Here is a 25,594-nt window from a genome sequence, read left to right as displayed (position 1 = left end):
TTTTTAAAGAAAGGAAAAAGAAAAATAGCTATAGATAATGAAAGGGCAAACGCTTTAAAGATTGCAAAGACATTATTTGCCACCCAGACATGATTTTCTGCTGGCTTTTCTAGTTAAGTCACAGTAGATGGTATAAATTATCTGACCTTGGCTAATCTCAAAAAAGCTTAGCAAGCTAGACTAGTACTAGAACTGAAGCCAGAAGGGAATCTCAGGGCTAGGGACTAAATTAAGAAGTTCAAAAAACCCCCACCATTCCTGAAGAAGCCAGCAGCAAAATATTTTCATATCATTGCCAGGAAAACCAGTAGGAGTTGAGTTATACTTGAGGAAAGCTACTGTTGGCCAGAGAAGCCCAGGCCAGTGAAAAATCTCCTAAGGAAATGCTGCTTTGAGAAGAAAAGGCTTTGGCATGTCAAGCATATGAATGCTTTTATTTATGCTGCTGAATGCTGCTAGTTTTATTTATTTATTAAAAATAGTTTACCTACCTTTTCCAACACTGAACTTCCAGTTACCATGCAGCCCAATTAAATCATGCAATTGTGTTTCAAAAGGATATTCTATTTAAAACAATATAGTATAAACACTAAAATAGCTAAATCATCATGTATACAGCCAGCATACCAAATCCATTTTCTTATTTCCAGATGTGCTTCTCCTAAGAGAACTCCAGCCCTTCTTCCATCCTCTTTACCATTAAAGGTAAATGTACATTCTTGAACCCATCAGTTGAAAGTGGTTGGGACTAAGTAAAATTCAAGAAATGGGTTATTCTGGTTACTCTCTGTTGTTGCTCTATTACAATTTAATGCTTCCAGAAGCTGTGTTTTTTGTTCATTTTGTTCTGTTTTAAATGGTGATACTGGGAAGTGATTGGGAACTCAATACACATACCTGCCTCTAAGCTATTTGTCAGTTTTTAAATTATTATTTTTTTTTCTTATATGAACACAACAACAGATATATACTAAATAGAAATCAGTGGTAATCGGATGGATTATATGGGAAAATCAATGATTACAAATAAGCAGCACGTAATCTCTGTGCAGCTAGATTGCTTCCACTTCATCACATCAGTTTCCATTTTTCATCAATTACGGATTGTATATTATGATGAAGCCACATGAACATTCACAAATTATTTGCTTCTATAGTCACTCTCCAAGATAACTATCTGGAAATGCAACTGAAAGAGCAGTAATACATTTGAAAAGGAAGGGAAAGGAAGCATTCTGAAAATGTCCTGATCATGTATAAAAACACCATATATCAGTGATGGTTAACTTTTTCCAGACTGAGTGCCCAAAGCACGTGCGTGTGTGCGCGAATGCATGTGTGTGCGCTCAATCCCCCAAAAAGCAATGTGTGCGCAGGCCACGTGCATGCCCCCATCCCTGCACATGTGCATGTGGCCCCCTTGCATGCACGCATATCCCCCTGCATGCACCCTGTCCCCTGTGCATGTGTGTGTGGCCCCGCACATGCCCCACCCCTTTGCATATGTGCGCACCCCCCTGCATGTGCCCCATCCCCACAAGCATGATGTCCCCACACACATGTGTGTGTGGTCGGCCCCTCACAGTGCCCCTCCGCCTGCACATATGCAGCAGAGACCAGCTGGCTGATGGGAAGTGTGCGCGCATGCATGGCAGACCTGAACTAGGGCGACGACTCACGTGCCCACAAAAAGGGTGCTGTGTCCCACCTCTGGGACGTGTGCCATAGGTTCACCATCACGGCTATATATACTTCCTAGTCAGAGGGAGGAAAACAAGAATATGTTGAATTGAAAGACAATTTCTAGATTACATAGAATTTACATAGAATACATGAGTCTGTAAAACTGGGTGTTGTTTGCATATATATAGTTAGCAGGGAATGCTACATGAGATTTGAGTCATATCTGTATGTTTCCTATCTTATTTTACAGTATTATACAAAAGTCTCAAATGATCAAAGGCATGTTGGTCAGCAGAAGTCACTGTCTATGTTGATAATAATTGAATATGGAAAATTGTGATTTAAAAAAGAGAGTAAACGAATTAATGAATAGAAAGAAAGAAAAATACATGCTTGTAAAGAAACAGTGGAAAGATGTAGTAGATCTGAATAAGATGATCTGATTTTATAGTGTTGATCAATACATGCACAAAAGGTATAGCTTTGATTATGAATAAAAAGGTTAAAAATCATGTCAGGAAGTATGAGCCCGTGTCATTTAGATTGTTCGGATTGATATTCCCAGGTTAGTGAGAACTATTATATAATATTTATTTAGCTGCCTTCCAAGGCCAGCAAAAAATCAGCTTTGTATTGTTAATTTGAAACAGTAGGAAGAAAACTGTGGAGCAAATAGCAATAGCAATAGCACTTAGACTTATATACTGCTTCACAGTGCTTTTACAGCCCTCTCTAAGCAGTTTACAGAGTCAGCATATTGCCCCCAATAATCCGGGTCCTCATTTTACCCACCTCAGAAGGAAGGAAGGCTGAGTCAACCTTGAGCCTGGTGAGATTCGATCTGCCAAATTGCTGACAGTCGGTGATCAGCAGAAGTAGCCTGCAGTACTGCACTCTAACCACTGCGCCACCGTGGCTGTTCCCTGCAAAGATCTAGTATTGTTTTTAAGGCTTCATTTTAGTCCACAGTAAAGCTTTTAACATAATCTGGTTTTAGTGTCTCCTGTCAAGTTAATCCTATTGCTGTATAAGGGACAAAATGACGGGCTAGCTAAGATTTACTACCAAACACTAGTGTGAAATTTGTCAGTGTGAAACAAGAAATTCATAGTTTTGTGATAGCTACATATTACACTCTAATGAATAATTAGTACAATAAAGAAGAAAGGATGAATTTTGAGAAAAACTGAGCAACATCCTAAGTTAATGTGATTCAGAGAAAAAAGTTACCGGTATTTGATTAGGTAGGAACAAGAGAAAAGAAAACAGTAGTCAAAAAGTATTCAGTCAATATGATGAATCAAGAATGAATGAGGATGGTGACTGGAATCGGGTTAGAACAGGATCTGCTTTGAATATACGATTTATATGTGATATATTCATTTGCTGATGAATATATGCATTAGAATGCAATATGCATTAGAAAGGAAGGAATATGCATAGGGTCTTGGGGAAAAATGGACATATATTTAAAAAAAGGAAGAAGGTGAATAAAGTGAGGATGAAAATTGAGCAATTGCAGGAAAAATGATTCAAGTCTTGTATGACAGATTTGTCTTCCAAAAGAATGAATGGAAAGTAGAAGAAGTTGTTTAGAACAGAATGAAAACAATTACATTATCGGGTACCAGAAAGGTTTTCGAAGATAGGTTGAAGTGAATAGGCTTGTTGAGAGATGTTTTCAGCAATATTATTTATTATTTATTACATGTATTTATATACCGCCATTCTCCCGAAGGACTCAGGGCGGTGAACACAAGTTAAGAAACAAGTACAATAAAATCATAATTTAATCCAAATAATTAATTAGTAGTATAATTAATAATAAATAATTAATTAATTAGTAATATGAAAATTGATTAGTGAATAAATATAAAATTGGTATATTTTGAAACATGCCTGAGAATGGTTCAGCACTGAACAGGAAATTAGCCACAGATGTATTTTTTCCACTTGATTATTTAATGTATTTATGGGTACACGTATCCATGTTTGCATCCATAGCAAGCTTTACATGCTTATAGCAATGTGGATGTACATGTATTTTTGCACATGGATGAGCATGCTGTTAAATCTAAATGATTTGTACTCAGTTTTGTATAAACTAACAACAAGGAGTATGGAACTGCACTTATCTTTGATAAGTAGGCAGATAGATGGAAGAATGTTTACTAAATATGAAAGAATGGATGGAGAAATTATAAAGTAGACGGGTGTGGCATAATATGTGGCTTGTTGTGAGGTATAGTTGTTTACAGAAACAATAAATGCTTTTGTATAAGGACATGCTTTCCTCGTTTTGCTATCTGGAGAGCTGAGCATAAATATAGAAGGATAAACAAAACAGTCACTTGAATGCAGTGGGAATTTGGGTATGTATGAAATGTGTGGGTGGTAAAACAAGAAAAGGTAATGTCAAGAATCAGTGTGTGCTAAATTAATGTGGATTGAATGCAAATGTGAGTGCACAGTATGAAAGAGGTACATTGAGGTGGTTTGCTGAAGTAGAAGGAATGAATGAGGCTCATTAGATTCACTTGACTGAAGCAGCATAAAAGCACTTGTAATAAATAAATAAAAACATATATGAAGGAAAAATAAATGGGTTGAAAGGAAGGGTGAAATAAAGAATGCTGTGGTTGGATGGAGCTGATGAGATACTCAAAAAGAAAGAGGTGAGGGTTTTAAATAACAAAGTCAATGTATGAAACTGGGTATGGACATAGTGAAAGCAAGAATGCTTTGTAAAGGCAGAAAGGTATGGAGCAGCATAATGAATGAAGTTGATTTAAACAGTTTTCAGCTATGGAAGCTTTCCTTATTTATCTAATATCTTTAATTTCTTTTATTTATATCTTATTGCTTTTCTGAGCTCTGTAAGGCTCTGCTTACACTATAGTGTAATACTGTAGTGCACACAGAAGATTAGGCAGCCTTGGTCAAATTGTAGATTTTAATGATTGGTAAGTGAACTGAAGCTCACACAATCACTATATAGCATGAAGTTATACATAGCATCTTACTACATGTCTGAAGGCAAACTTAACTATTTATTTTGTTTTTAGATTTAAATAAGATTACTTTCCCATACGTTACATATTTATATTATATTATATTATATTATATTATATTATATTATATTATATTATATTATATTATATTATATTATATTATATTATATTATATTATATTAATTATACAGTTATATTCTCAATATCCATCAGTTTTTCCTACCCCATATGCAAATCCAGAATTACTTTCTAACATCACTAAAGACCTTAAAGAGAGTACAAATTGAAAAAAACAGGATAAACTATAAGAAAGGATGAATTAAAACTGGGAAGATATTTTATTTATAAGGTTATGTAAGATGATACAATTTATCTAAATACTTCCAAGATTGTACTTATTTGATATTTTATAAATACATTTTGAAAATTAGAAATCACATAAATAAATACATATTTATCCATCAGTTTCCTATTGTTCTGCCTTCACCATTTCATTTCATTTGTTTCCTATTTCATTCTAAGATAGCTTAGAAATTGTTTCATTAACCATTAATATTACACATATTTCCCTTGGTTTATTGAAAGTAAAGTTTTAGTTATGCTGATTAATATTTTCACATTGTGGAACAACAATAGCTGAATTAGTTTTTATATAAATATTTATTTTAAAACTCCATATTATTTTTGTCTAAACTCACAAGTAGAAATCAATATAGAACAGGGAAAGAACATTCTCAAATGAATTAATCGCCCTAGAAATGACATAATATCATTTGCCAGTTAAATAAAATCAACAAGGAAATAATTCAATCAATTGATGCAAATGCTAGTCAAGCACTGAGAGATGTGAATTTTGTCACTTTCAGCCTAAACATTCATTGACTCTCTTATCTTTTTTCCTTTGTTAAATTGTCACCTCTATTACTGAACATTGGCATTCTAGAGACTCATAAGTCACAGAGGTGTCATTTGCTTAAGAAACAGAAATGAGGATGAGTTCCCAAGCCATGCCAAGACAGCACAGATTTCTGAAACATTTGGTTCATGTGGCAAATAGATTTCTCGTACAGACACGGAAGAGGCTATAAGAAACAAGATCATTGTTTCTCTAACTCTATAGCAAATAACTAGGTACTGCCCAGTTATTTTAGTTAATAGGACACTCAACTCTGACTGGTTTTACAAAGAACAAAAACAATATCCATTAAAAAAAATAACTACCCAAGAAAATAAAACTATCCTTCCATATTCCCTTGTAGTTTTAAGAGGCCTGCCAATTGTCTTAACCCAAGGCCTGAGGAAAGGGCCAAGTTTTTAAAGATTGTTTGAAAGCAGGCAAAGTAACAGTCATACAAGTGTCTGAGGGATCTCATCTGTTTCTTGCAAAGGGAAGGTATAGTACCATAGAAGGCCTACTTTCTGGATCCCACCATATAAGTTTGTTTAATTGAAGGAACTTGAAGCAAGTTAATTTTTCCAGAAAACCAGTAGTGGGTTCCACTTACCTTCGCTACCAGTTTGGAACATGTGCAAAGCATCCGTGATGATGTCCAGGCAGGTGGGCCTCCCGCCTCCACCACTACTAGTTTGCCTGAACCAGGGTGAACTGGTAGAAACCCACCACTGCAGAAAACACAGGATGAGCAGACATTAGGGGAAACTGGTGATCCCTAAAAAAACTAGGCTTTGTGTCATTTACCTCTCTATGACATAATCAGCATTTGATTTGCATCACAAAGACAGCTGGCAATGAGTGCAGCTCATGTAGCAGAGTATAATATACTATTAACAAGCCTAGCCCAACATTGCTCAGGCAGCCATCTTCTAGACCAGCTGTAGCTTCTGATGATCTCCAAGAGCAGCCCATATAGAGTAAGTTACAATAGTCTACCTGAAAGTTGATCAAGCAATGAGTGACCATGAGGAGAGTTTTTCAATCCAGAAATAGGTGAAACCTCTACCAAGTAATTAGAAAGAAGATGCCTCAGTCTTCTCTTATTTGCTCCCATCCAAATGGATTGGGAATTGATATCTGGAGGACAGCAGATTAGAAGGACTATGATAGTTAGATAGTTGCTTTTAAAAGTCTCTGACGATCCCAGCTGAGTTGCCTGATCAGCAGAGGCTTTTTTTTTTTTTAACTTTTAAAAGCATTTTTTTGGCCGAAGAGGTTGTAGAAAAAATGCTTTTAAAAATAAAAAAAAAGCCTCTGATGATTGCGCGGCTCAGCTGGGCATGCAGGTATGTTTGCTACCAGTTCTCTGAACCACCCGCCACCATCGCTACCATACCTGGTCTGAACCGGGAGCATTTCACCCCTGGAAAGAAGTACAGGTAACTTGTATCTGTTAAGGAGGTTTCTAGCAAAGGACCAAGATGAGAGATGTCCAACTTTGAGAATGAAGGAAGAACCTTCCATTGGTTTGAATAGCGCCTTGTCCCAGGGAAGTACACTCAATCCACTGTTCATCAAGGGTTGTTTTTTTTTTCCTCACTCTGCCAGTTCACAAATAATCAGTCAGTCAACAGGATCAGTGGTGGGTTGCTACTGGTTCACCTCGGTTTGGGTGAACCGGTATCAGCGATGGCGGGAGGCTCCGCCCATCCACCCGGGTGCCATCAAATACGCTCTGCACATGCGCACCAGAAGTGTTGCACATGCACAGAAGTGTTGTGCATGCACAGAAGTGGTACGTGTGCTCGGTTCACTCACACGCGCATGCAGACAAACCGGTGAAAAAGTGAAACCCACCACTGAACAGGATGGCGCTCCATGCATAGAATTTGGATCTGGCTTAGGTTGCACCAAAGCCTCAAGTTACCATAATCAGTAAAATAAAAGAAAAAATTTCCACTTTCTGAAGCAGTTTATCATATCACTTATTTATATTAAGCATCTTTTAGTTGCAGTAACTCTCTTTTGTCTATGCACTTTTATCTAGTATGCTGCATTTAACACTGTTGAGCAAATGTATTTGTTTCAGCTATAAGTAGTAGACAAATATTTAATCATAAGATCAAATATAAAATAAAATGCACTAAGTCTTCATAGATATTTGCCATCAGAAAAATCAGTGTTTGTACTGGATTGATTAGTGCTTGTGATTTTTTTTAACCATGATAATATAAATATATTTCCCATTTTCAGTTAATGAACAACAAAAGAAATTGTGTGCAATATTCTCAACTTTCTCTTAATTATAAATGGAATGCCTTGCTTGGATTATTACATTACATTGCAAAGAGGAGAATGGAATATAATCTAAAAATGCTTTTCTTACAGAAAACTGAAATTAAATAATCAGAAAATTCCATCATATTAAAAAGTAGCATAAAGTTCAATTTCATTGCAATTTGTGTTTCTCTGCAAAAGTTCTATGTTTGGAGGAAATGTGAATACTGAGTAATTAATTTTGAAATCAAGTGTATTATTTAAATGAATTCACTTGACCATACTATATTCCATAAAACACAATTTTGGAAGTCTTTTAAGACATTGACAATAATTTACTTCAATTGTGAAAACAATACAAACATACCTTTATTTTCATTAATAATATTCCATTTTAAATTCACGACATATTTTGGATTCCTTTCTTGCTGTTCTTATATTTTATTTTGAAGAAACTTTGAAACAGATACTTGTAAAATTCCTAGTACAAAGAACTGCTAGTATATTATTAGAGATACTGTTCCTCTGAAGTTTATCTGAAGTGCATGTGTGTTTGTTTTTGACTAAAAATCACATCTAGTAATGCATATTATGAGCAAGGGACATGATCTGGATAATGTGATTTTCCACAGGCAGGATATTGGAGTAAAAATAAGTTCTTCATTAAAGAAGTCATGATGGCAAATATGCAAGATTAGGGGATTGTTGCAAGTTAAGTATTTTTTTTAAGATAGAAAGCTTAGAAAACAAAATTCTTGTTGAGCCAAAGGCATATATCCCATTGCACATTCCCATCACTAAGAAAGTGACATAAACTGGGACAGATTGTCCCCTGTTAATGTATTTGCCTTAGGAAAATTACAGTGTGGTGCAAAGTATTAGAACTGTACTAAATCTAAATGTAAAAGTGTGGCATCCTTAAAATGCAGTTACTTTTAAATGTTAATATTTTTCTCTGAAAATGAAACAATCTCCCCCATAAAGTTACTCATTCTAATGTTGATAGGGTTTAACTTCTTACATTTTTATGCAGAGAGATAAATGCAACAAATAAGAAGACATGTATTATTCACAAATCTTGATAGAAACATCTTGTACTTTTAACTTAACTCAAGTTATAGTCTATGTGCTTCCTTTTTTCAGAATTACTGAAATGTGTTACATTTCCCAAGTGCAAAATATATTTGGATTTTTTATTCATGATGATGTATGTAGTGTGTTCCCATTAAGATTCGCAATTGTAGCACAGATCCCCCTCCCCATAAAAATATCTTGTATTCGGCCATAATTAAAAGCATAATGTTGATTTTAATTTGTCCACAGGTCAATTGAAACAATGGTATTTGAATAATTGTGAACATTATCTCAAATGTGGGATACACACACACACACACACCTATCTACACTTCCCTCCAAAATGTGAACACCAAATGAACATAAATAAACAATAAAAAAGACAATGAAACTTTGGGAAAGGTAGATTTATTGTAGCAATGCTTAACAGTTTGGGAAACCCTGCTATAGATAGTTCTTCTCCTACTTAATGCCCTCCAAATTACTAAAATGAAAGTCCCCTAAATTCCTATCTGGGAAAGTAGAATACATCAGATTGGACAGGATGCTATAATAGTAGAAGGGTGGGGGAGAGAGAGAAGAGAGAAAAATAGGGAGAGAGGGAGTCGACACATAAAGTTTCTATCAAAGCTGCAATTATATGGCTATCTTTACAAAGAGTAGAATTCTTAGTTTTAAGACTTCCCAGGAGTAATGCTGGTCTAAGTGGGTTTCATACTTTCAGAGCTGATTATTGCAGTGGAAAGTAGGGTGAAAAAAACAGTTCCTGAAATTCATCTCCAGAGAAGGAGATAACTTGGGATCACCCAGAGAACTCTTTACAGATGCCCCCCCACCCCCCAATGACAGGATGTAAAATAGTCATCTCCAGCGGGTTTTAGAACTGTGAGAGTAGGAGAAATAGCTATGATTGGAACCTTTGATAAGGACACTGGGTTCATCCATCTCCATTCGCCATCTTTTTTTTTTAATTATTATTGGAAATGGCTTATAAATTGCTTTTTGGACATTAAGAACCTTCAGAAGGGCAAGTTTTATTATACTAGGTGATTTTTCTCCCACCGACAGCAAAAAAAAAAAAAAAAGATTTATGTAAGTTTAAAACTTAAAGAAAAACTTCATTTTGTTTCAAAATAAGCAATAAAGGAGCTATTAGAATGTTGATTTGGAGAAGATTTTAAATGGTATAAAAGATTGCCTAGAAACAAGGTTTTGAAAAAAAAAGAATATTATTTGCTGTTATTTAAAAATCCTATTAAAAATATATGAAGATCTGAGTTTAAGTGTAAGAAATCTCTTCCTGGGAAATGTTCTGCGTGAGATAAAAACATGATAGAGGGGACCTTGAAAGATGGTTACCAGAGGCAACCAAAAATAATTTAAAATTATAATTAAAAGAAAATTCTCACTAATGCATAATGGAGAAAACATTTTAATTCTGGAAGAATGTAAAGATACTCAAGAACTTATTATTTAATTAAAAAATGAGCTCAAAAGAAACCCATTCAAATAGAAGAGAATGTAGTGGAAAATCAGACTGTTTTGGACATGGATTTAAAAGTGACTGGATATAAGACTTGCATTGACAAAGATTTTATACAGAACCAACAAATGAAATGAGTTTGTAAGTTAAAAGGGATGCACAAATAATAAATGAGAAGAATGACTTGGATACATGGATCTTAATTCAGAAAAATGACTTTTCTGTTATACATATGAAGAAATTCCTGTGAAAAGCAAATTCAAAGAAATCAGCTTTTGGGACACTACCCAAAAGAAATAATCAAGACCCTTAAATCTAAAACTAAGGTTTACAAAGTGGGTCAATTTGATCAAGATTAAACTGTATATGATCTTTTCTTTACTGACAGCTCTAGCAGTTTCTAGCAGGATGGATTTAACTCAACCAATCTAAAAGAATATTGACTGCAAGTGGTTTTGCTTGCAGGAGGAAAGTGTTACAATGATATCTTGGTACTTGTCATTAATTGGTTCCAGGAGGTGTGATGAATACCAAAAATGAGTACAGGTAGTCCTTGATTTACGACCACAATTGAGCCCAAAATTTCTGTTGCTAAGTGAAACATTTGTTAAGTAGTACAGCCTGTAGTACAGTGGACTAAGCACTGTTATTAATATCTGCTGCTTGCAATTACTGCAAGTTCAAATCTCACCAGGCTCAAGGTTGACTCAGCCTTCCATCCTTTCAAAGGTAGGTGAAATGAGGACCCAGATTGTGGGGGCAATAAGCTGACTTTGTATAAATATACAAAAGTATGAAGGCTATTGCTTAATGCATTGTAAGCCACCCTGAGTCTCCAGAGAAGGGCGGCATATAAATTAAAAAAAAAAAGTGAGTTTTACCCCATTTTATGAGTTTTCTTGCCCCTGTTGTTAAGTGAATCACTGTGGTTGTTAAGTTAGTAAAATGGTTGTTAAGTGAATTGGGTTTCCCCGTTGATTTTGCTTGTCAGAAGGTTGCAAAAGGCGATGACATGACCCCCAGGACACTGCAAAATGGGGATTTTGCAGTATCCTTCCCCTGCCACACCCACCAAGCTACACCCACCAAGCCATGCCACTCCCACCAAGCCACACCCACAGAACCGGTAGTAAAACTTTTTGAAACCCACCACTGACTGACACCAACAAGTTCTAGCTTCTGTGTTGAGTGCCAAACAAGCAATGAGTACCGGGACAAAAATTTGCACCTCAAAATGCATTGAGTACCAAATTTGATGTGTTTCAAAGCAGTGGAATACAAGGTGCCAGTGTATCTCTATTTTGATAATCTCTATTGCTTCTGAACAACTTTCTTTTTTGCAGACATTGTTTCAGGTTGGTTGAGTTAAATCTGCCCTGTTAGAAACTTTCCTGGAATCATATAGGGGGAGGGGGGGGACTTAAGTACTGAAAGAAGAAATTAATGGAGAATAACAGAAGCTCTTAAAAAGTCATTATTTCATTATTCTTTTTATCTGGAATAAGATATTAATTTATCATCAGCAAAACTGAGTACTGCTTGAACTAGAAGCTTCACTGAATGTGATGACATAGTTAACCAAATTGTACATTAAAATGAAGGGCAATCTTAACCTTATGTTTTTTGCATATTTCTTTGATCTTAGCATTTCTTTTTAATCCATTTGAAGGCTTCCAGGTTATCACTGCAAGGTGAGCAGCAAGAGATTTTAATGAATTATGGTTGCTGTTTTATAAGGTGTGAAGCCCAACTGTTTTTAAAAAGACATTCTACAGCTCTCTATGACTTTCCAATGGTGTGGTGCCTTGATATTTCTGACTCTTCATAAATAATTTTGATGAATGGTAGAGATACTACACAGCTACATAGAAGTATTTGATTGTTAATAGTGGCATAAGAAAGATAAATTTTGTTTAACTTTAGTTTCTCCTTTTTTTAGAGAATGTCAACTTCCTAGTGGCAAATTTGTCTATACTCTAAAGTACTATTTCATCATAATGAAAGATACATTTTAGCAGAAGTTCAAATATCTTTATCATTTTTGAGCTCTAGCAGCAATAATTTAAAACTTATATTTATCAAAGGAAGTCAGAAAATGACTTATGTTGACCTGCAAGATAATTAATGGATTATTAAATAATGGATTATTAACTAAATCATTGCTCTGTTGCCCACTTTTTGCATTCTAATCATTTATTTGGAGAAAAGCATAAAGCATATCAGGATGATTCTAAGGGAACCTTAAAAGAGCCTTGGTAGTACAGTGGTCTAAGGCACCCTGTTATTAAGCTGGTTATTAAGACCAGCTGCCTGCAATTACTGCAGGTTCGAATCTCGCCAAGGCTCAAGGTTGACTCAGCCTTCCATTCTTTCTAAGGTAGGTAAATTGAGGACCCAGTTGTGGGGGCAATAAGCTGACTTTGTATAAATATACAAAAGAATGAAGGCTATTGCTTAGCGCATTGTAAGCTGTCCTGAGTCTCCGGAGAAGGGCGGCATATAAATCAAATAAAAAAAAAATCATTATTTCATAGCACCAAATCTCATTCTCTGAATGTAGCTGGTACTTGATATCCCAGAAGACTAATATATGATTCTTAGCGATTTGACATTAAAATGAAATAAAATTGCAGTATGAAAAGATATATTTTCTTACACGATTTTCAAGACCCCTTTCACCATCTATATTTTACATTACTGTAAATAAGACAGATATGGGTCAAATGAAATATGACTCCTCATTCAAAAATTGTCTCATAAAACTGATTGTTTCAGACTATTAATTTCGTGTACCCCAAAAGATATAATTTTATAGCCACCCTACCCTATCCTATCCTATCAAATTTAGAATATACAGAATAGTGAGTATACAGAATACAGAATAGAGAGTATTCTTCTACTACACTGAGAAGATTTTAAAGTGTAAGAGTTTGTTATGGAACTGGAGTTGGTTCAAAGTAATGCTCAGGCTTGTTCCTAATATTGTAAAATTGGGAAGTATTATTTGTAATATGTTGGAAAAAATAGATACATCATTTATCAGTAAACTATATATTTATTACTCTGTAAAAACTTCTGAAACAGAAATTTACAAAGACACATATCATTTAACAACCAAAAATATAATATTTATAAAGCCAGAATAAATATGGTATATGTTAAATGATATTTGCTTATTTGAAATTATGTTACAAAATAATTCCCCTTTTGAAATCTAGGTTTGTACATAGGAATGATATAATTCTCTAAAAAAAAGTTGCTAGTGGTTTGAAAATAGCAATAGCACTTATATACCACTTCATAGTGCTTTTACAGCCCTCTCTAAGCGATTTACAGAGTCAGTATATTGCTCCCAACAATCTGAGTCCTCATTTTACCCACCTCGGAAGGCTGAGTCAACCTTGAGCTGGGGAGATTTGAACTGCCGAACTGCAGCTAGCAGTCAGCTGAAGTAGCCTGGAGTACTGCACTCTAACCACTGTGCCATCTCGGCTTAAACTTACACTCTATAAGTATAAAATATTTATACTTCCTTTGAAAATTTAGGATATTTCCCACTAGGAAGGAGCAGCTCCAAATCATTTTCTGTTTTTTGAAGTTTTGAGCATCAATATTTTGTAGGCAGAATAACATGGTCCATTCACTACTTATTTATATATTAATCAAATCTGTGTAGCCTCCCTTCTCACAAAGCACAACTCTGAGTGGCATATAACAGTTGAACAACAATAAACATAAAATCAAAAATACAAAAAACATAAAATCCAGATGAAATAATAAATATAAAAACAAATATACAAACTAGACAAAGGGATGATAAGAAAGGGCATATAGAAATGGAGCCATCTGAATAATTTTTTTTGTTTCTTGGGAGCACCAGGTCTGATTACATAGCTATGCCTTAAAGGACTTCTGCAATGTTAAAAGTAATAAGGTACTCTAATTTTGGGGGGAAGGAGACATTGTATAAAGTGGGCACCACAGCAGACAAGACATGTCTCCTTGGACCCAATTGCAGGTTCCTAACTGATGATATCCACAGCATGCTTCTCTACCAGATCTAATGGGGCAGACTACTCTAATTAGGGAGATTACAATAATCAATCCCTCAAGTAGCCCTGTCCAATGCCATGAAGTGATGTAAGGGTTAAAATCACTATCTTGAATAGGACTTGAAAGCAAACTGGCAACCATTGCAGCTTGCAGAACAGAAGTATATTGTGTAGTATTTCAGGAGCTCATGTCATTGTACCAACTGAAGCTTCTGGATACTCTTTAAGGGCATCCCCATATACAGCATATATGTAATAATCCAATCTGGAGGTGACTAGGGAATGAGTGACTATAAATAAAGCCTGCCAATCCAGGAATGGCTGCAAATGCATACAAGACAAAGCTGTGCAAAGGCCTCCAAACCATCACTTGGAGATCCTCCTATATTGCAGATATAGGGTCTGTCTGGGATAATGTAAACCCAATCACCACCAAAGATGCCATGGTCCTGGAAACAATAAGTCTCAAAGTCCAAAGGCACAACTGAAGCCTGTGGTTCCCCAGGTGGACTCTAAAACCTCTGGACAATGGGATAAGACATTCACGGCATCATTTAATTTGTCAGAAGTAAAGATGTATAGTTGATGGATGAGCTCACTCAATAGTCTCATTTGATCTTAAAGAGGTGAGGAGAAAGCACCAAACATTTTGGCACCTCACATAGTACAATCCCCCCATTCCACTCATGCCAGAGATCATCCAAAAGTTTGACAAATATTGTTTCTGTCCCATATCAAGGTAATTGAATCCTGACTGAAAAGGATCGAGATAATCCATTTCTTCCAGGGTCCTCTAAAGCTGTTGCATTACCCACCCTCTTCACTATTCCCCACTTTATGAAGGCATCAGGAAGTTCAAAAAAAAAAAAATCAAAGGTTTTCAGAAACTAAATGAAAACCCCAATATATTTCTATAGGACAGAATGCTAAGTGATGGGGAAAAGTGACCGGGAAGTAAAATGAAACTGAATATTTTGGAGAATGATAATTCACTGTTCAATAGTTAAGAGTAACGTTTTACATAATTGTCATTAATTTAAATAAGTTAACACTGAAGGAACAGCAAATTCACTCTTGCAAATCCTTCAGAAAAAAATGTAATTGGAGTTGAAAACAAGAGATGAATTTCTCTCCAAGAACTGAGAACATTGCTCAGATCAATAAATAAATTTAAAAAAACCTACTTCTCCTTAGCAAATATGTGAATCAGTTCACAGAGATAAATCTGATGTTAATCTTTACCTGCTGTTTAATGAAACTGAACAAGAATGGGAATCAATTTTTAATTAGTTATTGTATTCAAGGACAAATATTATCTTATGCCCACAGGTAAAGTGGAAATCTATATGCTTCATTGTATGTAAGGGAAGTACCTATCATAGGTAAATGATTTAAAGAGTGAGCTGTACTTTATTAATGTGATATAAAATATACTTTTATACCTCATGAACAATGTGTGAATCCAATATGAAATAAAAGGTTTCTCAAGCTGTTGAAATATTCCAGTGATAACTTGGCAGTAGGAGTCAGCAAGCAACAAAAACTTGATTATAGGGCACCTCTTGATTATAGTGCACCCCTGTTAAAATGTAACTTAGCATTTGGGATTCATCATCTTGTTTTTTTTTATGAAGTGAACAAAGTATGTATGTAAATAAAACCAGGTTGAGATTAAGTTGCAACCCTGATCAATTAGTTTGTCACCAGCAACTTAAATGACCAGTTTTATCAGAACTTTGTAAATTCTACTTATTGAATGGCAATGTTTTAATTGCCATTCAATTAAAACATTAATTTTAATGTTTTAATTTTATTTTTAATTTTAAGTAATTCTAATTAAGAGGTTGTCTAGTGGTTAAAACACCAGGCTAGAAAGTGGGAAACTGTGAGTTCAAGGCCTGTCTTAGCCATGAAAGCCAGTTGGGTGACTTTGGGCCAGTCACTTTCATAACTCACTTCACAGGATTGTTGTGGGGAAAACAGGTGGAGTAAGATTTGTTGGATATATTTGCCACCTGGAGTTATTTGTAAAAATGATAAAGATGGGATACAAATAAATAATTGATTCAAAGTTTGCTTTAGTCAGAATTTGATAGTACCTCCAATAAAAAAATATCTGGTGCATATAGTAAGAAAGAATTCTGACTGAAATATTATTTTAATACATGTGTGACAAAGTGTCACATGAGAAAAAAATAAATGAAATAATTACTTGTGGGAATGATTATTGAATAAACTTTCTTTTTGATTTATTTATAAACGTGCGTATCCAAAACTCAGTGGAGGTTATTTCTCAGTTAGCCTGCATGATATCAAAGTGAATACAAAATATGCAGCATACTTGTGTTGTAAAATTAATGTATTTATGCAAAGAATAATACTACTTATTTTTAAAAAAATACTGAAATAAAATTGAATGTGGTCAGCATCTTATATACAGGAATGGAACTGGCTGTTCTTGTTCAGAAAGTAAATTAATTGATGCACCCCAGTAGAGATGTGCTTGCAGATTTGCCCAACTTTTTTCCAGTGCATTTTAGAAAATAAAAATGTGAAGTAGGCAAAGTAAGCTACTTAATATAGTTTCATCATGTCATAGATTTATTCTGTGTATACCTTTAGCTTACTTCTGCACTGTGATGATATTCTTGGCAATAGAAATTATTTCTCACCATAAATATTGCTCAGTAAAGAGGAATAATAAGGAATGTGGGTATGTGGGTATGGGTGCATAACTGTAATCTATCTTGTGAATGTAAAACTAGTACTGACTTGGGATAAAGACTTCTCCCTGTCTTCTCTAAAAATTATTCCACACCTTTATCATGTTCCTACTCTTCTTAAAAGTAAGTTAAATTAAGTTATGTCTGCTTTTACTCACATGGGTATTCAAATCTCCTAATTGTGCTGAGGCCCCTGCAGCTTAAAGCTGCTGCTATGAGGTAAAAAAAAAAAATTATTTTCCAAAAGGTCTGAAGGATTTTTGGATGCATTGCTTTTCCCCCCCGAGATGTTTTATTTTCTTTTTATCATCTTTCCATTCTTCCAATCAAGATAAGTTAAGGTTGCTTTTCAGGTCCTTTCTGTCCAATATAAAATGGATGTTGACTAATTCCCATGGAATGGCTCAGACCTGGAAGAAGTATGTTTGATAAGCAGCCTGGATTGTGCTAATGAGACTCCAATTCAGAATGGAAATTAGAATGTTTAAACATAGGTTGCTGCTCTTTCAAAAAGAATGCTCTCTTGATTACTGAAGTAAAGACCTGGATTGGAAAGTTAATTTTGATTTTGGTTGTGGACAAGCTAAGTGATAATTGAGAAGCAAATGTAATCAGGGTTGCCACAGTTTTAAAACTGCTGAGAAACAGAGGGGAATTACATGTAGACTTCAACAAAACCTGAAGTCCGATTCTGAAATTTATTTTTATTTATTTATTCAATTTCTATAGCTGCCCAACTCAATCAAGTGACTCTCAATTGACCTCCAGGATAGCCTTTTTTCTGTTCCTTCAAATGATATTTGCCACAAGAGGAGGTAGAGGAAGTTGTTCATAAATATTTGAAGTCATTCTACATAGGTATTTTCTGGCACAAAAGTGACAAAATTATATAGTTACACTAAGATACAAAGCTAATGCCACTTTATAACTAGATAAAAATATCTAGTTATAAAGATATCCTACCTGGCCTATTTTGTTTTATTAATGATGTAGTATATAAAGGAACCATTAATATTTGGGTGTGTATCCTGTTTCCCTGAAAATAAGACATCTCCTGATAATAAGCCCAATCGGACTTTTGAGCGCATGCGCTAAAAAAAGCCTCCCCCCCGAAAATAAGCCCTCCCCGAAAATATTTAAACGCAGAGCTGGAAATCAGGTAAGACAGCAAGAGGAGCCCCATTTTGCTCCACGAGCCCCAAAATAATAAGATCTCCTTGAAAATAAGGCCAAGCGCTTATTTCAGGGTTCAAAAAAATATAAGACAGGGTCTTATTTTCAGGGAAACACGGTAATATTTTTTTTATTTATTAAATTTATATCCCACCCTTCTCCCCGAAGGGACTCAGGGCGGTGAACAGCCGAGAATTAAAATAACATACAATATAATATAAAAGTTAAAATAATTAAAAATAAATTAAATTAAATGGCCGCCCCAATTTAAAACCCCTAGCAATACAATTAAAAAACCCTAAAACCTATTCAGGCCAGGCCGGCTTGCTGAAATAAAAACGTCTTCAGGGCCTTACGGAAAGTGCGGAGATCCGCAATCAGCCGTATTCCGGGAGGTAGCTTGTTCCAGAGGGCGGGTGCTCCCACAGAGAAGGCTCTCCCCCTGGGGGCCGCCAGCTGACATTGCTTGGCCGATGGCACCCTGAGGAGGCCCTCTCTGTGAGAGCGTATTGGCCAGTGGGAGGTTATTGGTAGCAGCAGGCGGTCTCATAAATCCCCTGGCCCTAAGCCATGGAGCGCTTTAAAGGTGAGAACCAACACCTTGAAGCGCACCCGGAAGACCACCGGGAGCCAGTGCAGCTCGCGCAGGAGAGGTGTTATACGGGAGCGCCATGTCGCTCCCGTGATCACCCGCGCGGCCGCATTCTGGACCAGTTGGAGCCTCTGGGTGCTCCTCAAGGGGAGCCCCATGTAGAATGTATCAATAAATACATATATACCAATATGTATTAAGAAATGCATATATACCTAGCCTAACACTGAATAGAGTTATAGGAATAGTTAATTAACCCTTAACCACAGACATATTATTTCAGCTACGCTATTACAGACATGAGGTCATAATGACCTCAGTAGCAAAAAGACATTGGATGGTTCATGGTTGTATCTAAAAATTGATTTATAAAGCAGTAAACCAAAAAATGCATTGATCTCTATTAAATCCTCTATCAAAAGTCACTTTTTGTTTCTCCATCCTTGAACTTCAATCTTTCTTCTCTAATTTTTACATTGGTCCACTGAATGATGGCACTAATAATTTCTTTAGAAAATAATAATTTCCAAATCTCTAGGGGAGTAGGTGAAATTCTGAGATTTTTAGCTGATGGCTATAGTCCAGGTAATTGCACAACAGTATTGTGACTAGCGGTTCTGGATCTATTGTTTCCAAAAGGTGCAGAAGACCATTTGAATTTATTCTTGCCATATAAGTTATTGCACAACATAGATTGTACCTGATCATCAATTTCATTGGGAGCTTCATCATCGCTGATGTCAGAAATGGCGGTGGCGGGGGGGGGTCCTCATTATCCATTACAAAATTTTCATCACAGTCCAATTCCACTTCACTCAGATCACTCTCTGCTTCTCCATACCATTTTAGAACAGTTTCTTCAAAGTTTGGATCACCAAATCATTCCCCTTTTTGGCGGAAAACTTGACCCTGACATTTAAAAAAAAAAAAAACATTAACAAAGATCTGTGGTCAAAATGACCGAAACTCAAATTCAAATGCCTCTATGGAAAATACCAAATAACTGATGCAAGTACAATGCTGCATACACTCTTATTGGTGGGAAAACAAAAGCTATATACAACTAGAATGGTCCATTTCTAAAAATAGAGGTGTTCTAGACATTTTGCAAAACTGTTGCGATCACTATGACTGCAGGCCTGTGGTTATGAGTTAAATGATGGAAGTTGGGGGAAATGACTAAAATGGGAAAAAAATATTCACCGTAAGAGGTTAGCATAATCACAGCTTTTTTGCACAAATTTCTGTTACTGAGATTATGAATAGCAGATGCAGTTTGCCAAATTTAATAGTGGATAAAATTTACCATAGATGTTATGAAACTCTATTAGTGTATTTTTAACAGCAACAACGATAAATGATATTGTTCCAGTAAGGCTTTCATTAAAAAGTGAAGTAAACTATTTAATTATCAATTAATTATGATCTTCGAACCGCGACCCCTCGCCGCAGGGAGGTGGATCCAATTAGATGGATCCGCCCCAGGCGCCTGATGGATCCTGATAGGTTCCAGACGGAGCTTGGGCCATTTCCTGAGGATCTAGCACATGACTCGGCCGAGGACCTGGTAGCCGCCTGGGATCGGGCGGCTGGTGGGGCCTTGGACCGAGTTGTGCCTTTGCGGCCTCTGACCCGATGCCGATCCCGTGCGGCTCCTTGGTTTACTGAGGAGCTGAGGGAAATGAAGCGCCGGAAAAGACGCCTGGAGAGCGGTTGGAGGGCCAGTCTCGCTGAATCTGATCGAACACTGGTAAGGTCGCATATTAAGGCCTACCTAGTGGCGATAGAGACGGCAAAGTCTAACTACTTTTCCGCCTCTATTGCGTCATCAGGGAATCGTCCGGCTGCCCTGTTTAGGGTGACCCGCGCCCTGCTCCATCCAGGAGTGCGGGAGGATCCCTTAGAAGGCAGGGCGGAGGATTTCGGACAATACCTGTATGACAAAATCGCCCAGATCCGGGGGGATTTGGACTCTGACTGGGTAGATCAGGGCAGGGTGACGAGGAATAGTCTTGAGAATGTTATCTGGGAGGAGTTTGATGCTGTGACTCCTGATGATGTGGACAGGATTTTGGGGAGACTTAGTGCGGCCACATGTTTACTGGACCCGTGTCCCTCCTGGTTGGTACTGGCTTCCCGGGAGGTTACACGAGGCTGGCTCCAGGGTGTTATCAACGCTTCGTTGAGTGAGGGTTACTTCCCCACCGCCTTGAAAGAGGCGGTGGTGAGGCCTCTCCTCAAGAAGCCGTCCCTGGATCCGGCAATATTGGCCAACTATCGTCCTGTCTCCAACCTTCGCTTTATGGCGAAGGTTGTTGAGAGTGTGGTCGCACGACAGTTTCCGCAATTCCTGGAGGAAACATCTTATCTAGATCCGTTCCAGTCGGGTTTCAGGTCTGGGCACAGCACAGAAACGGCATTGGTCGCGTTGGTTGATGATCTCTGGAGGGCTCGGGACAGGGGCTGTTCCTCTGTTCTGGTCCTGTTAGACCTCTCAGCGGCTTTTGATACCATCGACCATGGTATCATGCTGCACCGGCTGGAAGAGTTGGGGGTGGGAGGCACCGTGTTGCGGTGGTTCTCCTCCTTTCTCTCCGACCGGTCGCAGTTTGTGTTGGCAGGGGGGCAGAGGTCGACCTCGAGGCCTCTCATTTGTGGAGTGCCGCAGGGATCGGTCCTCTCGCCCCTTCTGTTCAACATTTATGTGAAGCCGCTGGGTGAGATCATCCGTGGCTTTGGGGTGAGATACCACCAGTACGCTGATGACACCCAGCTGTACATCTCCACCCCAGGCCACCCCAACGATGCCCTTGAAGTGATGTCCCAGTGCCTGGAGGCTGTACGGGTCTGGATGGGGAGGAACAGGCTCAAGCTCAACCCTTCCAAGACTGAGTGGCTGTGGCTCCCGGCATCCCGATATAGTCAGTTGACTCCATCACTGACTATTGGGGGCGAGTCATTGGCCCCCACAGAGAGGGCTCGCAATCTGGGAGTCCTCCTGGATATGCAGCTGTCCTTGGAGGAACATCTGACGGCTGTAACCAGGGGGACCTTTGTCAGGTTCGCCTGATTCGCCAGTTGCGGCCCTTTCTTGATCGGGATTCCCTGTGCACAGTCACTCATGCCCTCGTCACCTCTCGCCTTGACTACTGCAACGCTCTCTACATGGGGCTCCCCTTGAGGAGCACCCGGAGGCTCCAGCTGGTCCAGAACGCAGCAGCGCGGGTAGTGACGGGAGCAGCATGGCGCTCCCATGTAACACCGCTCCTGCGCGAGCTGCACTGGCTCCCAGTTGTCTTCCGGGTGCGCTTCAAGGTGTTGGTTATCACCTTTAAAGCGCTCCATGGCATAGGGCCTAGCTATCTTCGAGACCGCCTGCTGCTACCGACGGCCTCCCAGCGACCCGTGCGCTCCCACAGAGAGGGCCTCCTCGGGGTGCCATCAGCCAAACAATGCAGGCTGGTGACCCCCAGGGGGAGGGCCTTCTCTGTGGGGGCACCCACCCTCTGGAATCAGCTCCCCCCAGAGATAAGGAGAATCCAAGACCTCAGTGCCTTCCGTCGCGCCCTTAAAACCCATTTATTTAAACAAGCCGGGCTGGCTTAAGATGAAATTTTTAACTGTTTTTAAATGTTTTAAACGTTTTTAATTGGTAAATGAGTTTTAATTGGGCCAAATTTATATATCTTTTAATTGTTTTTAATATTTGTTCTGCATGTTTTTTAATCTGGCTGTACACCGCCCTGAGTCCTTAGGGAGAAGGGCGGTATAGAAATCCAATATAAATAAATAAATAAAATAAATAAATTATCTGTTTGCTTGTTAAATACAATACATCTGCTTCTCCATTGCCGGAGACCGAGTTACATTAGACTCTAAATAAAGATGCATTTATTTTTATTCATGTTTCATATTACTTTCCCGTCAAAATCCAGAATCCTTGTGGTTTGCAGGTATAATTATAGACCTAGAGCTTCCTTTTTCCTAAGCAACAAGAAGAGCATACTGTATAGCTATGTCCCTATTACACTTAGATTTTTCAAATAAAACATATTTGTTCCACTGATGCCTCTCATGGGTAAATAAAATCTGTATACCTGCCCACACATATCTGTTTCTTAATGCTGCCCTTCCTTATAGGTATAATGAAGCATTCTGTCTGGCTTGACAAATTTTAAGTGTTGTTTAAAAGCAGTCTATGCTCAGCAGAGTCACCTTGTGTTAAACAAAATAAATATTTTTGGCTAAGATTAACTATATCTTAGATCTGGATGGGGAGGAACAGGCTCAAGCTCAACCCTTCCAAGACTGGCTGTGGCTCCCAGCATCCCGATATAGTCAGTTGACTCCATCACTGACTATTGGGGGCAAGTCCTTGGCCCCCACAGAAAGGGCTTGCAATCTGGGAGTCCTCCTGGATATGCAGCTGTCCTTGGAGGAACATCTGACGGCTGTAACCAGGGGGACCTTTTATCAGGTTCGCCTGATTCGCCAGTTGCGGCCCTTTCTTGATCGGGATTCCCTGTGCACAGTCACTCATGCCCTCGTCACCTCTCGCCTTGACTACTGCAATGCTCTCTACATGGGGCTCCCCTTGAGGGGCACCCGGAGGCTCCAGCTGGTCCAGAACCCAGCAGCGTGGGTAGTGATGGGAGCAGCATGGCGCTCCCATGTAACACCGCTCCTGCGCGAGCTGCACTGGCTCCTGGTGGTCTTCCGGGTGCGCTTCAAGGTGTTGGTTATCACCTTTAAAGCGCTCCATGGCATAGGGCCTAGCTATCTTCGAGACCGCCTGCTGCTACCGACGACCCCCCAGCGATCCGTGCGCTCCCACAGAGAGGGCCTCCTCAGGGTGCCATCAGCCAAACAATTTAGGCTGGTGACCCCCAGGGGGAGAGTCTTCTCTGTGGGGGCACCTACCCTCTGGAATCAGTTGCCCCCAGAGATAAGGACAATCCAAGACCTCAGTGCCTTCCGCCGTGCCCTTAAAACCCACTTTTTCCAGCAAGCCGGGCTGGCTTAGGAAGAAATTTTTTAAATTTTTTAAATTTTTTAAATGTTTAATTGGTTTGTGGTTTTTTTAAATTTTTGGGCCAAATTTATATAGATTTTAATTGTTTTTAATATTTGTATTTCATGTTTTTAATTCTGGCTGTGCACCGCCCTGAGTCCTCAGGGAGAAGGGCGGTATATAAATTGAAAATAAATAAATAAAAATAAATATAGTAATGGGCCTTTTTTTAATTTATCACAATAGAAATACATATCATACAAATACATTATTTGCCATGTCTTTTACAGTCTCTAGGATTATCTCTCCCTATTTTTTATTCTCTGTGATTTTATTTTACTTTATTTAAATATTACTCCATTGGGAAGTTAGGGAAACTGGATTTTTTCCCCTTTTTTTATGTGATTGTCACTTGCATTCCTTTGTCATTTTTTTGAGTGACATCTGGAAGCCAAGATAACTTGCAATCTCTTTATGTAACTCTTAGTTATTTGGGGAATTTATACCTCATCTTTTTTTGCCAGCAGCAAAACACAATAACAGTAAACACAAATGCCTAAAAGTACAGTTTAAACTTGCTTAAAACTCCATAAAAATGCATTTATAAAAACAGCAAACTATAAAACCTAAAACTGGCTATATATTAGAGTCTCCTGTGGATTTTACTCCGTTAGTCATTGCGGACTATAGGGGGCAGTGCTCAACTTTGTTTCAAGGCCATTGAGCCAGCGCTTTTTGAAAACATTTCCCCAGTCACAAGTAGATAAATAGGTACCACTAAGATGGGAAGGTACCAGCTTTCTGTGTTATGATGACACAGAGTACTGCTGTTACCTTCCCAGCATAGCAGTGGTGTTTGGATCTCATATCTGGGTTTCTGGCAAATGTCCCCCTCATTTAATGGGGGAGAAATATCTGGGGGACTGGGAGCAAAAGCACTGATTACAGCTCTTACTTTTTCCATCTACCCTTTGCTTTCTCCAAACTTTGAAGCATCCCTAATTTTCAACCTCCTGGGAGGAATGAGGGATTAACTCCCCTACCAACTTTCTTTCCATTTAGTTTTACAAAATGTTTGGCATTCTGCCCATGCAAATCTAAGACCTAAACATGTCTAGGGCAATATAATCATCAATGTTAAAATGGCTTCCATTCTGAGTTAGACCTGGCGGCCAGATTGTTTATGATGCAAGTTGCTTTCAAGCACAGACTGGCAGATTGAAGCAGAAGCTTCTTAATCTATTGTTTTCTGCAATAGGTAATTTTCAGTCTAAATTGTAGCAGTGTGAAGGGCAATGTTTTAAAGACAGAAATGATTACCATATGTTGATTTTCATGGCACTGACAGCATAAGTAAAAAGAAAATGCTTAATTGCTGTGAGTGGGAATGCTAATAAGTAAACAGTATGCATATGTAGAAATGATTCTCTCTCTCTCTCTCTTTCTCTCTCTCTCTCTCTCTCTCTCTCTCTCTCTCTCTCTCTCTCTCTCACACACACACACACACACACACACACACACACACACACACACACACACACCAAGGTATATGTATCTAAAACCTCCACAGAGATCCATCTTCAAGATTTAGTTTGGACATTTAGCATGAACTGGAATGAT

General features: G+C 38.0%; 1 protein-coding gene and 1 long non-coding RNA gene across 6 annotated transcripts in view; one reads left to right on the top strand and one right to left on the bottom strand.

The window, feature by feature from the left end:
* Nucleotides 1-6,266, bottom strand: part of LOC117662482 (uncharacterized) — a 34,723-nt gene extending 28,457 nt beyond the window's left edge. The window contains exon 1 of the long non-coding RNA XR_009622488.2: nt 6,200-6,266. This is a non-coding gene — a long non-coding RNA (uncharacterized LOC117662482). The remainder of the gene's footprint in view (nt 1-6,199) is intronic.
* The window catches only part of CDH12 (cadherin 12), a 769,924-nt gene that overhangs the window by 628,987 nt on the left and 115,343 nt on the right, over nt 1-25,594 (top strand). Inside the window, exon 1 of one of the 5 annotated variants that reach the window (XM_034411929.2) lies at nt 5,568-6,566. The exons of the other annotated variants lie outside the window; for them this stretch is intronic. Within the exon in view, the coding sequence (XP_034267820.1) occupies nt 6,540-6,566 (27 nt within the window). The 5' untranslated portion in view covers nt 5,568-6,539. Of the gene's footprint in view, nt 1-5,567; nt 6,567-25,594 lie in introns of those variants that run through there. 5 annotated transcript variants of the gene reach the window in all.

This window comes from Pantherophis guttatus, chromosome 3, assembly GCF_059756535.1.
Source record: "Pantherophis guttatus breed Tessera chromosome 3, ASM5975653v1, whole genome shotgun sequence".
NCBI classification, from domain to species: domain Eukaryota; kingdom Metazoa; phylum Chordata; class Lepidosauria; order Squamata; family Colubridae; genus Pantherophis; species Pantherophis guttatus.
The sequence above is the reverse complement of the archived record's forward strand: the minus strand, read 5'-3'. Positions and strand labels throughout refer to the sequence as shown.